At 47.5% G+C, this 16,863-nt stretch overlaps 1 protein-coding gene and 1 long non-coding RNA gene across 5 annotated transcripts in view; one reads left to right on the top strand and one right to left on the bottom strand.

Moving 5' to 3' along the window:
• Positions 1-16,863, bottom strand: part of Ssr1 (signal sequence receptor subunit 1) — a 34,048-nt gene that overhangs the window by 5,013 nt on the left and 12,172 nt on the right. The window contains exons 5-9 of one of the 4 annotated variants that reach the window (XM_004628379.3): positions 15,335-15,411; positions 14,738-14,816; positions 12,226-12,319; positions 11,934-11,948; positions 6,045-6,108 (exon numbers count right to left, since the gene is read on the bottom strand). In XM_004628379.3, coding sequence (XP_004628436.2) covers positions 6,045-6,108; positions 11,934-11,948; positions 12,226-12,319; positions 14,738-14,816; positions 15,335-15,411 — 329 coding nt within the window. Of the gene's footprint in view, positions 1-5,667; positions 6,109-11,933; positions 11,949-12,225; positions 12,320-14,737; positions 14,817-15,334; positions 15,412-16,863 lie in introns of those variants that run through there. The other 3 variants (XM_023712071.1, XM_004628380.2, XM_023712070.1) reach the window with 3 other exon arrangements.
• LOC111815881 overlaps positions 349-16,863 on the top strand; it is a 17,764-nt gene continuing 1,249 nt past the window's right edge. Inside the window, exons 1-2 of the long non-coding RNA XR_002820498.1 lie at positions 349-588; positions 8,649-8,650. This is a non-coding gene — a long non-coding RNA (uncharacterized LOC111815881). The remainder of the gene's footprint in view (positions 589-8,648; positions 8,651-16,863) is intronic.

Raw genomic sequence — 16,863 nt, 5'->3', positions numbered from 1 at the left:
CTGATGTGGCAGCACAGATCTGTAATCCCAGCACTGGGAGGCTGAGGCAGGAGGACTTCCAGTTCCAGCTCAGTGTGGGCAACTTCGTGATTTAGTGAGACATGTCTTTTCTCTCTCTCTCAAAAAATAAAAAAAAAAAAGAAATGGCTGGGGATATAGCTCGGCTTGGAGGCCCCAGGTCTAATCCTCAGTTGACCCCACCTTCACCACATACACACACATGCACAAAGCCAATCCAAGACCTCTCTCCCTTTTATTTAATTTATTTATTTTGGAGACAGGGTTTCACTGTGCAGCTCAGGCTGGGCTGGCCTTGAACTCGAGGCGACACTCCCACCTCGGTCCCGAGCACTGATTACAGGTGAGCGGCACCCACCAGTGTGGCAACCTCTTGCCACGATCAGGAAGCGAGAACTTTCTGAGCCAGAACCCAGGGTATTCTGACCTAACTGGATACATTCTGACTACTTCAAAGTTCTCCAGACCAGAAGATAGCTCAGCAGCACAGTGTTGGCCTGGCAAGCATAACGTCCCAGGCTCAATTCCCAAAACAAAAAAAGAGAAAGAAACCACATCGGAAGTTAAATTGTTAGATTCTCAAGTGGGGACCACTGAAACTCAACTGTAATTCACAGGGGAGCTAAACTCGGTAGTCATTTATTTCGTAATTACTTATGTGCTAAGCACCATTTCTTAATCTCCTGAGTCAGATTCTCAAAGCTCTTTGCAACTTGAGGCCCAGAGCCAACTTTGGCACCACAGGCCTGCAGCCTGGCTGCTGAAGCCCCAGGGACAACGGGAAAACAGAATAAAGCTGGGCAATAGGCCGCCGTGGGACTGCAGTGTAGACAGGGAGAGGGTACCCTGCTGGCTGTGGCTGCCATGCTCCATGACTGTTGGCTTCAGGTGGGGAGTGGGGGCGTCATTCTGATGTCCTGGTGCTGCTCACAGCCTGCTCGGTGGCCCTGGCTTGCAGGCCATGGCTATCAAAGCCGCCCGCACTGTGTTGGCCTCACAAGGTCACTGGCCACCACAGCACAAGGCACGCAACTGTAACAGTTGACACGAGGGGCCAGGGGCCAAAACCCCGTTCTCACACAGATGGACACAGACTGACAGACCGAAAGCCAGCCAGAGGAGGGCAACCGCTTCCTCTCTGCGAAGATGGCAAGGTCACTGAGAACGTCCTGAGGATGCTCATGATGTCCCGTGGCCTACGACTGTGACAGCACTGGGACACCTGGGTGGCCCTCAGGTCGTCAAGGCCTAGAGAGCCCAAGGCCCAGCCCACAGCAGGAGAGGCCACCCGGCTCAAACCTGGACAGGCCGGAAGATGCTTCCCTCAGATGGATTTGCAAGGGAGCCGCCCGGCTCAGGGTGGAGAGGGATTCCAGGGACGCAGACGCATCCTGCACACTGAAGCATCACAGGGACACCCTCACCAGGCCCCCAGGACTGCGTGCCCTAGGGGACAGATGGGTCACTGTGCCTGTCACAGGCACTGCTTGCCTCTGCTATCTCCCGATGCTGGAGCCTGACCAAGGAACAGGCACCCCGACCTGCCACACTGTCAAGCCCAGCACCCACTGTTCAGCACTGGGTTTGAACACACAGCCTCCCACAGGGCTACACCCCAACACCTCTGTCACCGTGCCTCACTTGGATTTTGAGGAGGGGTCTTTCTATAGAGCTGAGGCTGGCCTTGCCCTCCCGAGATCCTCCTGCCTCAGCCAGTGCTGGTGACAGGCGAGACACAAGAGACACCAACCCAGCCCCTCCCTCATTCTTTGAGACAACTTCTTGCTAAGTTACTACATGCCCTAGCTGGGCAGGCACTTGCAACCCTCCTGCCTCAGCCCCCCACTGTGCTGGGATCACCGACTATGCTACCACACCTTGTTATTCATTAGGCAAGGAGGACTGCTCTCAAGCAGGACGTCACCATCCCTCCCACCCAGGTGACCGCTGGGCCCCCAGAGCGGGGTGGGAAGAGCCCAGCCTATAGCCACCCAGGGGAGCCACTCACCTGCCAGGAGGAGGCTGCGAGCAGAGGCTCGGCTGCAAAACCCAGCCGTCAGCTGCAGAGAGAGCACTTAGCATGGTACAGAAGCACAGGGGACGAGACGGCCTGCGACACTGAGGCTATCATTTATAGCAGAACTGTGGCACCAGCTGCCCGGCCACAAGCACACAGGGGCTGTGGCCCAGGGCTGGCAGCAGGCCACGCGGGAGGCCGCCACACATCCCTGGTCCCTCCTCCAATGCTTAGCTACTGGTTTCCAGGGGCCATCAGCCAGGAAAGTTGCAGGGCTCAGGGGGACACACCACCATCAGGGCACTAGATTGTCCTTACTGCATGTTGCTCAGGGGACACTGGGGAAATCCAGTGAGGCACGATCTCTGACTTGCACACTTTAAATAAGAGCTGGGCCCAGTGGTGCACACTCGGAACCTGAGCTCCACACAGGGCTGGGCTGGAAGATTCCAAGTTTGAGCCCTGAGCAACTCAGCAAGCGCCTCTGTCCAAGACACAGGGCTGCGGGTATAGCGCAGGGCATCGGGGGCTGCCTGGAGTGCGAGCCCCCAACACCAGCCCAGTTCTGGAAAGAAAAGCGCTTCATGTTGCCTGGGTCCACTGGGCTTTCCTTTTAACGTCTCACTGTACCCAAGGTAAGTCCAAAATGGAATGGAAACATGGGGAGACTGCCTGAGCCCAGGCCCAGCACACCTGGTGCGGGGCACCAGCTGGGCCTTCAGGCTCACCAGAAGTAGGGCGGCCAGCCCACCAGAGCTTCAGGTCATAGGCAAGGTATCGCAAGCCTGTGGACAACCAAAGTGGGAAGGACAGTGAGGGACAATGAGGCAGGACAGGCTGCCCCGCCTTGGTGGCCGGGTCTCAGAAAGCTGCCACTTTTTGCAGCACGGAGACAGCTCTGAAGCCCTACTGAATAAGGCTTACCCTAGTGCAGGCGGTGGCCTTTCCTAATCGCAGGCAGGGCACAGCGCACATCTGTGACCCCGGCCCCACAGCCCACCCAGGGCTGAGCCCGCTCCCTGGGCTGCACAGTCCTAAAGAAACTCCTACGCAGCTGTCAGCAGCCACCAGCCCAGACTTCGTCCTAAGACAGAGACAGCCGGCCGCACTGCAAGTGCATCTCACCCACAGCAGGTGTCCACAGGCGGCCCCCTCCGCTGGGACCAGCAACTTCACTTCAGAACACCAAAGCCTGAACAGACCTCAGCTAAACAGCAGCAATGTCAGCCAAACCATGGGAGGCCTTGGGGATCTCTGGAGATGTCCTTAAAGGTACACCACCTCAATTTGGAACAAAATCACAACCACAAAATCAAGAAGGCTGCTGCTAGCCTTGGTTAGAATGATGGTGCACTGCAGAGTGGCTGCCGCCCTGGCCCAGCCACCTAGCATGGTGCAGTCACGCCCACTGGCCATGTGTGCCATTGCACACAGCCAAGGGGATTTTCCTTCACCCTGGGGATGTGAGCGCCACCTTAGTGCAAAAGACTACAAGCCCTGTCACATTCTTCTACTGCACCTCCAAAGCAGCGAGCCAGGGCTGGGCGTGGTGACATGCGCCCGCCATCCCAGCACTCGGAGGCCACTTGGCTACACAGTGGGGCCCTATCTCAAACACAAAAAACTCAATGAAAGGTTTCAATGCTGTGTCACTGCCCTTTACTCCTCCCCACCTGAGATGAGATGGACAACTTCAGGCTGATATGCTATGAATGCACATCCCAGCAGAGGCTTTAGTAGTTCCTTGAGGTCTACACACGGCTTTTCTGTCTTGCAAAGCCGTATTTTCTGAAGCTACGGAAGACACCAACCTTTGCTAACATCATGCCCACCTCTCCTTCCTCCCATTTTTACTTCAGCCCTGTCCCTCGGCCTCCAGCCTTGGGAACAGCAGCCACGAACTCCGTTCTCAGAGGGCGGACGGCTGCCGGCCAATCATCTTAAGAGCCTCCTGCAGATGAATGTATTAAAGCAAAGGAAAGCCTACCCAAGTATTTACACAGCAAGAAGATGTTTAAAAATAAGCTACTTACTAAGTGTGCTTGAATAAACCATGTGTGGAACTGAATTCCAATCGTTATGGAGCTAGTTTATGCTGGGTACTTGCTGGCGCTCCAGCCAGCCCTGGCATCTCAAGATGTTAGTGGCTGCTGCTGCCAAGCTACACTAAGAAATGTGACAAATAAGACAGCGACCCTTTCGAGCACTAGCTTCGCCTCAGAGCTGGAAGCGCTGCTGTGAGACAAAGGCCCAAGCACTGCCAGGCGCCCGGGACCTGAGGAACCTCGAAGTGCGGTGTGTGCACCCAACTGCAGGGTGTTCTAGGAGTTTCACCAAGTCAGAAAATGGTCCTCAGCGAGAAGGGTCTTCTACATTACAGTGAGCCACAGCCATGCAGGTACTTAGACCTTATGAACACACATCCCAATTCAAAACTTAACACTCTGTGTTACAGTACAGAAAGGTCGCAGGGCAGTGATTCCAGAATAGGTGACGACAGCACAGCCACTACCAGCGGTGGTGCACAACAGTCTGAGAAGCTCCTGCTGTCACCGGTTTTGGCTGAACCATTCCAAGACTCACACAGCTTGGAATTCGTGTTTGTGCATTTGGTTTTGCTGTTTTCCTTCTTTTTTTTTTTTATGTGCAGATGTGCAGGCGAGCAGATGTATCAAATGAGAAGGAAAAGGTGAGGGGCCAGAGCGCAGAACTGCTCTTACCGGGTAGGGACTGGCTTCTGTGGGGCCTCCGACTTGCTCAGACTTCACTTCTGATGACAATGCCAAACATAGCAGACTACCAAGGTAAGAGTGACCTCGAAGAGGGCCCTGACGTCTTTGAGAGTCTCATTTTGCTACTTTTCCACATTAACCAAAAAAAAGGTATGTTAGCCACCAAAACTCAAAGAATCAGACAAGAAATGAACTTTTAAAAATTCTAATTTCTGTTTCTGCAGATCGCCATTAGCTGAAATCTAACTCTGTCCCTAAAACGTGATCTGCCTGGCTGCAGACCACAGTGGCTTCTCCTAGGCTTCTTCTATGAAGGGCAACCGAATTCTCTTCAAACCAAAACCCACACCCCACGTAAGTCCAAGGTCGTTCCAGAGCTCACCCTGGGCCAAAACAGGAATGGACAACACAACTCAGTTCGCACAAACGTACCATTTTCTTTTTGTTAGATAAAAGGGGGGAGGGGAGGGCTTTATATATCCAAGTCAGCAGAATTTTCATGTTTCACAATTTTGTTGCTAGAGATATCCCCAAATTTCCTGCATCCATTTGGGGAAATTTTTGAAGGTGCGCATTAAACAGCAGCAAAAATACCAAAACAATTCTATTGCTACAAAAGCAGCCACTCCTGACTATGCCTTTAGAATACCAGTTGTAAGAAAGCAAAGAAAAATGCTAATCTGAGCAATTTCAAGGAAGAAACAAATTATCTCCTTAAGACAGTGTAAGGTGCTGGCCCCGCCCCCAGCGTGCGCCAAGATGGTGACTTGAGACTGGGCATAGTGGCACCCTGTAATCCATCCCAGTGCGTGGGAGACTGAAAACAGGACCACTACGAGTCTGATCCACGTAGTGAGACCCTGTACTAGAACACACACATCAAAAAAAAAAAAAAAAGAGTGCAGGGCAGGACACAAATAATCCTATTGGGGGCATATATCCATTCAGTTTGGGGTCAAATATCAGAAACTGTCAGAAAGACAATGGCTTGCATTCGGTATTCTAAAGGCATGATCCAGGTAGCTCAACAATGATTCTGGTAAGACGCCTGCTCACACACGCACACACGCACACACAGATTTTAATGGTTTAAAAAAAACCAATTCGTTACTTTAGAAAAATGAATGCAGTGCATTTCAGCCATGTCATCCCACACGCGCGGCGCACGCTCCAGGAGCAGGCGCCTACTGGGCGCCGCGTCTCTGCTCCACTCCCGCCAGGCCGACACACGAGGGCAGGCAAGCACAGGCTCAGCAGCTGCACACGGGGACATTTACTCGTCAGATCCCGCCGACCGCTTCTGCGCCCGCTTCCGGGGCACCCTTCGTGGAGAAGCTTTGTCTGGAAGAGAAGAGGACATGTTGAGCTCTGAGCACTACCGGACCCAAGAGGCACTTCTGCATCTTCACTGCAAACACGGAAAGAGACACACGCGCCTGCACGCGCACCCACACCAAGGCCGGTGAGGCCTCTGCTCGGCTGTAGGCTGTACAGATCCCCGTAACGCAGCCCCTCACAGGTAACCCCAGTACAAGGGAACTTTTGCACTTAGGGCTGGAAAAGCATCTGACCTTGGGTAATGTTGCAGACCCCACACAAAATCTTCAGTTCTCCAATCTATGCCTACACATGCATAAGGAAGCACCTGAAGACAGTTTGAAAGATATGGCGCATGCAGCCCAAACACATGCACGTGGCTGAGCGAGGACCGATTTAGCCTTTGGGGCAACCGTGGAGCCTGTTAGCAACCCTACCCGAAATAAGCAACGAAATAAAGGAAGTGAGCACTGCAGCGCTGAGCCCACTCCGTGCACATGGGCAGTATCCTTTCCTTACTTCCCTCTCATCTCCTAAATCTTACCTAACAAAAAATAAATTTGTGTTGTGTTACTCCTGTTTACATCTATTTACCGACAGAAAGAAAGCAAAAGGCGAGATGCATCTTCTATTTTAATTATTTTCTTCATTTTGTCTGAGAACTTTACCCACCAGGTCTAACAGTAACACACCAGGGACTGTGTTATAAATAAAAACCACTAACATATGTATCTGGGCACAGTGGAATGGGACTGTAGTCCCGGCTCTTCAGGGGACTGAGGCAGAAGGATCACTTAAGCAAGTTCTTCATAAGCCTGGGCAGCATGCGGAGATCCTTGCTACCCCCTCCCCAGACATCTATCCAGTTTTTAAAAAAGGGGAAAAGATAAAAAAAAAAAAAAGCTACTTTCACCCAAGCATGAGGTTTACTTGTAAATGTTTTAGGCAAAGAAAAAAAACCCTGCCTAAAAGATCTTTTCTCTATCAAAATCACTAGATCACTGTTTGGATTCAAATCCTGGTGTCCTCAAAGCCTCACGACCCCAGCAGGGCTGGCAGTGTGGAGGGAGCCTACTCAGAAGCCAGGGCACTCCTGATGTCAGCGCCTCCCTTCCCCCCAATTCCTGTCAGCCAGCCCACTCTGCTGTGCTGTCCTGCCCAGGAGCCAGCTGACCATGGACTGAAATGTGACCCAAAATAAGCCCATCTTAAACTGTGGCTGTCAGGTATTTTGTCCCAGCAATATGGAAAGGAACTAAAATAATTCCTGTAAGATACAGACAATAGTCATATCTTAAAAAACTTTCTCCCATATTTTACAATTTTATAGTAAATGTTTATCAAGAATATCTAAGGACTTCTGGGGATGACAGTGCACACCTACAATGCCAGATACTCAGAAGGCCAAGGCAGGAGAATCAAGGACAGCCACTTACCTTAGCTCAAATCAAAACAAAACAAAACAAACCTATGCAAGGGTGAGGGTGTGCTAAGTGGTAGAAGGTTCCTAGCATGCTCAAGGAAGACCCTGCATTTAATCCACAAGGGGGGACAGGATTAACATTTAAAGACTGGAAATTCTCTTAAATCTAAGGGTTAAGGACTTCAACACTAAGAGTGAATCTACAACACACATAAAAACTGCCCTTAACACAGTAAACAGGTCAGCAGCAATGGGTGGGTTTGGGGTGCTCTTCCCTTGCCTAAAGCATAGACGCATTTTCTTGATGAAGAAAGTCTACAACTTCTCAGACTTCAAAAAGCAGCCAGACTGACTGCCCTTGCGCAGCTGATAGATTTCCAAATAACTTAAAGTAAGCGAAATCTGAACACAACCCTCCCATGTAACCGCCACCTACACGTGCCATTACTGTTCACACACAGACGTGAGAGGGTGAACATACACTTCCAGTGACGTCAAACACTGGCATCAGTTCTGACCCCAGGACCGCATGAAAACTGGCCTTCAATGCCTGTTTCAGCACAGGCTCGAACCGGCAGGAGCAGCCACGAGGTTTACTGCGCTGCGTCCACCAACTCTGCCCGTGTGCTTAGCATCTGGCACATCAAAGGGGAGAAGCAGACAGGCAAGATGCAGCAGGGGTGTGCTGGAATCATCTGCTATTGACGAAATGCTCCCAAGCAGCTTACAATCGCAGAAGGTATTGGGCCACAGAGATGGCTCAGTAGAAGAGGCGCTTGCCTAGCAAGTGCAAGGGCCTGAGTTCAATCCCTGGTTCCCGCAAAAACAACAACAAAAACAAACAAACAAAAAAAAAAACCACAGAAAGAAGCATCTTATTTAAACACACAAGAATCACTGAAGTGTAAGTTTACAACTATAAAAACTATAAAAAATATTTCCCATTTACTATACTTCCAAAATCAACCTAAAAACATTTTTAAAGTCCAACAGCGACCAAACTGTAACTTTCAAGAGTGAAATTTAAAACTGGATGAAAAACCCCGTGACTGTAAAAATGAACATCATTCCTCAATGATCTAGAATGAGGAAGACTTGAAAATGCCTACATTTTTCACTGAAAAGATGCTATTTAGGCCAGGCGTGGTGGCCACGCCTATAACCCCAGCTCCTGGGGGACTGAGGCAAGATGACTGCCACAAGTTCAAGGCCAACCTGCCTACATGTACAGATCCTGTCTCAAAACACAAGGCAAAACCAGGTGTGGAGGTGCACACCTGTGTACTCCCAGCCCTGGATCCTGGGAAAATTACACAAACAGACCCAACTATTTGAAATCAGCGTCATCTCCTCATGCTTTTGCCTCTCTGAAGGATTAGAGCATTTCTCTTTCCGTTTTATTCTTTCATTAGCCAAAGGCTTGCTAAATAATTAACTGGAATTTCCCAGAGCTTCTGATGTTCTGACAAAGGTGAACAATGCAAGAGCTCATTCCTTCATATTAAAGAGGGTCCATCCACCCTCCAACCCTGCAGAGATGGAGAGGATAAGGAAGATTAAGGCAACTTTGAAAGGGTTAGCCTTCATGAGTTCCCGTTCCCCTCTTCCAACCCACACTTGGAACACTGAGGTAGGAGGATCATTCAAGACCAGCTTGGACTACAAAGTGAGCTCAAGGTCAGCCTGAACTGCATAGCAAGACCCTGTCTCAAAAAGATTAAAAAAAAAAAAAAAAAAGAACAATATGCAATGCAATTATTGTTACTGTCCTACTAACCTCAATGTCTCAATGCTATTTTTCTCGATAAAAAACATTATTAAAAAAGACATTATTTAAAACCCCACTTTGTAGGGACTGGGGTTTGATCCCTGGCCCCGCCCCAGGGTTCCCTGAGACAGTGACTGAGACTGCAAATGGTGGCCTGTGCCTGTAATCCCAGTGCTTGGGAGGCTGAAAACAGGAGAACCACTATGAGTCCAATCCGTATAGTGAGACCCTGTACTAAACACATTAAAAAAAAGAACCCACCAAATTAATTACAGTAAATTTGTAACTTACTGCATGCAATGTTGATTTTATTTGTTTTTTTTTTTTTGTATTTTAGGGAAGGGAGGGTCTACAGGGTGTTCAGGGTCTCACTACTAAATTGGACTCATAGGGATCCATTGTTTACAGCCTCCCAAAAGCTGGGATTACAGACTGGAGCCACCATGCCCAGTCTCAACTGCCATCTCAGCACACCCTGGGGGCAGGGCTGACATGGCAGGCCCAGGGATCGCAGGCTCAGGGATCGAACCCCCAGCCACTGCGCCTGTTGGCAGGTGCTTTAATCCACTGAGCCATTTGGCCGGCCCTGCATGCAATGTTTTTCTTTTTTTGAAGTTTTATTTATTATTTTTTGGCAGAACCGGGGATTGAACTCAGGCTCTTGCGCTTGCCTGGGAAGCACTTATTCTACTGAGCCATTTCCCCAACCCCTACGTTTTTCATTTTTAAAAAAGCAAAAGCTAAATTTTGCTGCCCCATCCCTTTTGCAATTTAATTTCCCATCTTACCATTGGGCATGGTACAAGTAATTTTGAGACGACTTTCTTAAAAATTAGTGATACTTATTAAATCACAAGTTTTCTAACTGATCCCTTACTAAGAAAATAAAAGCTACACTCCTTCAGTTTCTGGTTAGGGTTTTCCTAGGTATACATTTAAAACATTATTATTAAACAAGGTTCCTATGCTTTTCTATGAAAATCAGCTCATCCACCACTTTACAGTTAAAATACCTGGGTGATGTTGAAACCGCCTACTCTGAAATGCAAACTATCAGCAAAGCCCTGCTCAATGCTGGGATGGGCTCAGACGGCTAGAAGAGGAGGGGAAGAGACACCTGCAGCACCCTGCTCCCCACTCCCCTTTCCCATGGTTCCTGTATTCTGTCCTTCCTCGGGTCAGGCCCACGGCCTAGCTTGAGAAATGGCCATCTCTCCTACATCACCTGTGACCTGGCTCATTCACAAGCTCCAAGGACAGCATCTTGTCCACAGTGGCTCTTACATATGACCAGGCCAGCAGCTTCTATTCTTAGGCCCCACAACGGCCCACTCAGCCGGAAACTCGAGAGCAGGCCGCAACTGCACTCCTCGGCAGCTCTCAGGAGTCGAGGGTGAGGGCAGGCCCTAGAGGCCACAAGCCTGTAGGACCATCACCACTAGGCAGAACTGAAAAGAGCGTGATTATTTCGTAATTTTGAAAACTTACATATTTTCTAACTCAAGGGCTTAGAAACAGTGAGCCCTAAACCAACGACACTCCGGAGGGCTTTTCTGAGCAGGGTCTTTGTTTTCCAGCTCAGGTTCCCCTGAATCTCACACGAATGCCAAGACTACGTGTGTGCCTCATTACTGTGTAGGCCTTGTGCCACCACACCCAGCTCCAAGTCTTTTTTTTTTTTTCAGCTCCAAGTCTTGAGACTTTACTTTCTAGTATCACATGAGGAATATTTGTTTGTTTATTTATTGTCTTTTTGAGACAGGATCTCGCTATGCAGTTCAGGCTGACCTTGAGCTCATTTTGTAGCCCAGGCTGGTCTTGAACCCAAAATTATTCTCCTGCTTCTGCCTCCCAAGTGCTGCGATTACAGGGGTGTGCCACCACATCCAGCTCAAGAGTTTTTAAAGACATTGTAAGCTTGAGGTTTAGGACAGAGAAAGTACAAAATAAGTCTGGATTAGCCTGGGAAGCAAACAAGAAAGAGACCATTCTAACACCAAATGGTTAGGACCCAAACGAGGATCCTAACAGCCGAAGTTCTAACAATTTGAGCATAAAGATATGGCTGGATGAAACACACAAATGCCGTAAAATGGGAGATTTTCTTTTTACAATTATGCTGTTTCTTTTTCTTTTTAAATGTATTTGGTGCAGGGTCTACAGGGTCTTACTAGGACTAGTAGCAATCCTCCTGTTTCAGCCTCCCAAGTGCTGAGATTATAGGTGCACACCACCACGCCCAGTCTTAATCACTGTGTCAGCACGCCTGAGGGCAAGGCCTGCACAGCAGGCCGGGGATCACCCTGGCCACTGTGCTCTGCCTAAGCAGGCACTTTGGTCTGCTGAGCTATCTGGCCAGCCCTTATATTTCTTATATAATAAATATGTATAAAAAATCTAACAACTAGAAAAGATTTTCTACATTTCTTCCTAAAAATTAGTATTGAAGAAAACTGCCCATGTAATAAAATATGTATTTATTAGGGAACTATCAGTAATAGTTTAGATTTATTCTTCCAAATAGCAGTTTTTCCAGGAAGATTCTGTATAAGAAAATCCTTCCCAATGTCCAGCAACTTGCTGTAGTAAAGCAGTCACACACCAGGTAAGCACCCCCAGTATCTCCAGCAAACATCAGGAAAACATTAATCACCTCACCTCTTCTACTCTGCACTGAAGCAGCAGGAAAGAAAGAGACAGGAGACAGGTTAGGAACAGAGAACTCACGCGTGTGTAAATCAGCTGCAGATTTGAAAGTACTGCTAAAATACAGGACAGAAATCACTATAAACAGAATACTTAAAGTCTATATTGATCTCTGTACCACATCCCAGCCCATAGAAAAGGTGAATGCTAAACAGCACTGACCCAAGTAATTCTTTCGCTAAATCTAACATATTTAATATTCACTCAAGAAGAAACCTTCTCACCAAGTCTGTCAGAAACTTACTGATCTGATTCAAGGTCTCCTGAGGGATCCAGCTCATGTCCACATCGTTCTGGCTTGACGTCCCCGTCTCCACCTTCTGGATGGGTCTCTTACGCTAGAGGAGACACACACGGAGACACACACACACACACACACACACACACACACACACATATACTTTAAAGGAGTTTTGTTAAACAGTTTTAAAATATTAACCAAGAAATTCAATTTGCATATTTTGTTGTTGTATTTGTAGTTTTAAGTCATATTAACTCATGTGCCAGGGAGATAGCTCAGTGGTCTAAGTGCCTGTCTGGCAAGCACAAGGACCTAGGTTCGATCCCCAAATACAACACACATAGCAAGATATTATACCAAATAAATAAATTTTAGGAAAAAAATAAATTAGGATAAATTTCCAGTCAATAAAATTCATAGTAATTAGTGAAATGTTGCATAAACGCAGGGTCTCACTACACAGACTCACCTCATAGTAATTCAGTCTCCTAAACACTGGGATTATAGGCGCGCGCCAACACGCCCAGTCTCAATTGCGGTCTCTGTGCGCCCCAGGGGTGGGGCCAGCACAGGGACACCAGGAATCAAACCCTAGCCACTGGGTTCTACCTAAGCAGGCACGTCAGTCTGATGAGCCATCTGGCCAGCCCTTATGCACAGTCTTAAACTAAAAATAATTAGCACTGATAAAAATATAAAACCTCATTTAGGGGGCTGGAGAGATGGCTCAGTGGTCTAAAGCACCTACTTGAAACAAGCTTGGCAAAGCACAGGGACCACGGTTCAATCCCCCAGCACCACATGCCAGCCAGCCGCGCCCCCTGGTGGGCTGAGCTGGCCACACACACACACTAAATAAATGTTAAAAAAAAAAAATTTAAAAAAAAAAAACCTCATTTAAAGTAACAATCTCACTTTAATCTAAAAACCTAAAACTTTTTTTCTATAGTATTAGGCAATTGAACTACCAGAATGGAAAATACAATCTCTCTTTAGCCTTAATCTTAAAATGTAAAAGAACAAAACCTATTATTTATACCCACAAATGAGATGCTGGACACATAGACTAATTAAAATGTGCTGCATTTACATAGAACATGAACCTGAAGACGCACTCACACTGCGTACATAAATTTACAGCATCCAACTGTGATGAAAACAGCTGAAGCTTATATACCTTGTGCGGCCAGCCACGCGCAGGCTCTAAGCTGCTTGTTACTGGGTCTGATACGGGCTGAACTGTCTCCCATAGAACAGGACAAGCTGAGTGCTTTGTTTGCAGGTGGGGGAAACAGGACTGAGGAGAGACATAGGGACGAGGGGCACACAGATGCACGGGGCTCGGCCATGGGCCCAGGGCAGAGCCACAGATGACGCAGGCACTCTGCTGTTGCTGCTTTACCGCCCTAGTCACATAACGGCAAGTTTGACCAGCAGGACACCTGCAGCCAAATTACTTCCTCTTGAAATGCAAGGCCCCGTCTGCTAATTGAGCTGTCAAGGTGGCATGTGCATGTAAGCACAAGTACTCAGGAGGCTGGGGCAGGATCCTAAGTTTGAGGTGAGCCTGGGAAATTTATTGGGAAACTTGCAAGACTACCTCAAAATTAAAAATAAAGCCAGGCAAGGAGGAGCACAACTGTAAGCCCAGCATTCAGGAAGTCAAGGCAGCTCTTGTGAGTTCGAAGACAGCTTGGGCTACATAGTGAGATCGGGACCACCCTGAAATACATGGCAAAAGGCTATCTCGAAAAGCAAAACAATGAAAAATAAATATAAAAAAGCTAGAGATGGAGCACAGCACTCCCTAGGCTCAAGCTCTAGTAGCAGGGTACAGGTAGGCTAAGGGGAGTACTATCCCCGTATTAAGACTACTAAAAGCCAAAAAAAAAAAAAAAAGATTACTAAAAGCCAAGTTCCTTAGAATAATGACATATGAAGCAGGGCATGGTGACACATGCCTGTAATCCTAGCTCTTAGGAGGCTGAGGCAGGAGGATCTTTGCAAGTTTGAGACCAGCTTGGGCTACAAAGTGAGCTCAAGGTCAGCCTAAACTGCATAGCAAGACCCTGTCTCAAAAAGATTAAAGAAATAAATAAAAATAACATACTTGAAAAACTGCACTAAGCAGAAAACAAAATCTTACTGAATTTGAGGGGAAAGAATTCTTGCTTAATTCACACTTACAGTAAGACAGAAAGGTCACTCGGAAGGGTGCAGGAGACTAAGGACACTACTGGCACATGTGCACAAGTCAAACTAAAATCACATATCCAAGGTCTCACCTTTGCGTTTCATTTTAATTTTTTTTTTTTTTTTTTAAGAGTGGGAAAAACGTATCGGGAAATGAAATAAGTCATGAGAGACAGGAGAAAATCTGGAAATGGGTTGCCCTGTTTCATTTTCAAAAGGCCCAAAAAAGCTTCACATGTGTAAGGAGCCATGAAGAACTAGGTTGTACTTAGGCACTGTGACAACAGTTGAGGTGGGGCTGTGAAAGCAACTGGCGGATTACCTTTCTGGATTCCAGGAGTTGATGAAGGCCAACAATTAGGAGAAGCCCAAGACCAGCAAGGAACATATACATAAAGATCCTGGCGGAAAAGAAACCACAAACTGGCTTTAACGCATAAGAAATACCATGACTATTACCACTGTAACCCTAGCACATCAGACAGCTGTCCACACAACCTGAGAGGGAAACAAATGGGATAAAATTATTTAATGCTTTAAACTTTATTCTAAGCATAGCTAAAAATAAGTGCATTAACTTGTGCCTTAAATTTTACACTATTGTGTACAACTGGATTTAAAAATTACTTCACTGAATATAACCTTAGTTCACAGTAACTGATTATTTAAAAAGAACACTGCTCTTCAAAATAAACTTTCATAAAATGAGCAAGTTTGGAGGTACATGAGACACAGCATAGGCCAAGATCGGCCTGAGGAAGTGCCACAGCACCCACCGCCACCTGCGAAGGTCTGTTTCGCCAATCTGCAGCCCGCTCCTTCCTGACGCTGGGCCTCGCATGCATGCATGCATGTTAGAATCCGCATGCACCGCCCAGCCTACCTCCCAAGATCAAGATCAAGGACAGCGTGCACTCACGTCTCTCCATCTAACCCGTCCTCTCTTTCAATGACGGTAACAGTCTGATTGAAGACAGCATCCTGGAATACATTGCCCTGTTTAAAAAATAAATTGAAGTTAATTTCTAAAATCTGAAAAGAACAGAAAGAATAAATGCTTATAAGATTTCTTAAAACTTTTACTTAGCAGATTTAATAAAACTTTCTCAGAGCTTAGGTCAGCAAGACCCAGTAATTCAGCTGAGGAGGTAGCTTGGCAGTCTAAGCACCTGCCTGGCAAGTGCAAGGAGCCGGGTTGATCCCTGGTACCACATGTCATGCTAGCCCCAGAATGCTGGGCATGATGTGCAAGCCACGCAAACCAGGCATGGTGGCACATGCCTGCACTCCCAGTGCCAAGGAAGCTGAGACAGGAGGATCACCAGAGCCCAAGGTGCGTAGCGAGATCCTGTTCCAAATAAATAAATAATTGAAGACCCAACAATTCAACATAATTACACCACCCAGTGCCAGCGACTCCACGTGACTGAGATAATTTCTCCTATAAAACAACTGTGACAGTTATCCCCCACTTCCGTGGGGAAGCAAGAGCAGGTGGTTGAGGAACCAGGAAAGCAGAGTAAAAATGAAGTAGAACCTCTAGAAAGGAAACATGCTCACAGGCCACTGTGACCCCAGCCCTGCAGCTTCAGCCATTTGCCAGCCTCCAGAGCAGCGAAAGAAGCATGACAGTGGGCCCGAAGCAGCAGATCCTAGAGAACACAACCAGCCAGCCCCGGGCTGTGTGCTGCACTCAGTACCCTGAGGCTCAGACAGGAGCATCACAATTTTGAGCCCAGCCCAGGAAACTCAATGACTTAGCAAAAGTGTCTAAAACAAAGAAAAGGGCAGAGACTGACACAGTGTCAAGGCCCTAGGCTTATCCTCGGTACTGGGAGGTAGGGTGTCTGCACAGAAGTCCATTCTTGTTGTAAACACTCAATGGAATGGAAACCAATTCCTTTGTAATGCCTACTGGTGATTTTCTACACTGAAACTTTTGTGTTAGAGTCTTGAAACAACTGTATTCCGTGAAATTCCAGTTTTCAAGTACATCAGAAGCCACTGGGCACACAGATGGCTAGTCTTCCGTGCGGGGCTCCACACAAAGGCAGCGGAGCTCTCCCTGCTAACACAGGACCTACGAGGCTCCACTTCAAGCTCCTTCACGGTGCCTTCTTGCTGCCACAACCCAGGGATGAGGGCACACTGATGAAAATAATGCCCAGGCTGGAACCGAACACACACATGCACCAACTGGATTAAATGTAATCCTACTTGAAAGGTTGAGGAAACCCGTAATTCTTCCAGTTACTGACTGCACAATCAAATCAGCTTAATACAATACCTTGAAGGTACAAAGAATGAAAAATCTTTCCTCCTCTCTACAGTCACATTAAAAAAAAGAAAGAACGAAAAACAAGCATTGAAGACATAAGGATAAGCAAAGAGTTCATGAACAAAAATCAAATCACATGGGAAATACTTGAAAGAATTAACACTGGGACC

Source organism: Octodon degus, unplaced genomic scaffold, assembly GCF_000260255.1.
Source record: "Octodon degus isolate 3935 unplaced genomic scaffold, OctDeg1.0 scaffold00023, whole genome shotgun sequence".
Lineage (NCBI taxonomy): Eukaryota > Metazoa > Chordata > Mammalia > Rodentia > Octodontidae > Octodon > Octodon degus.
This window is presented reverse-complemented; position numbering and strand designations above follow the sequence as displayed.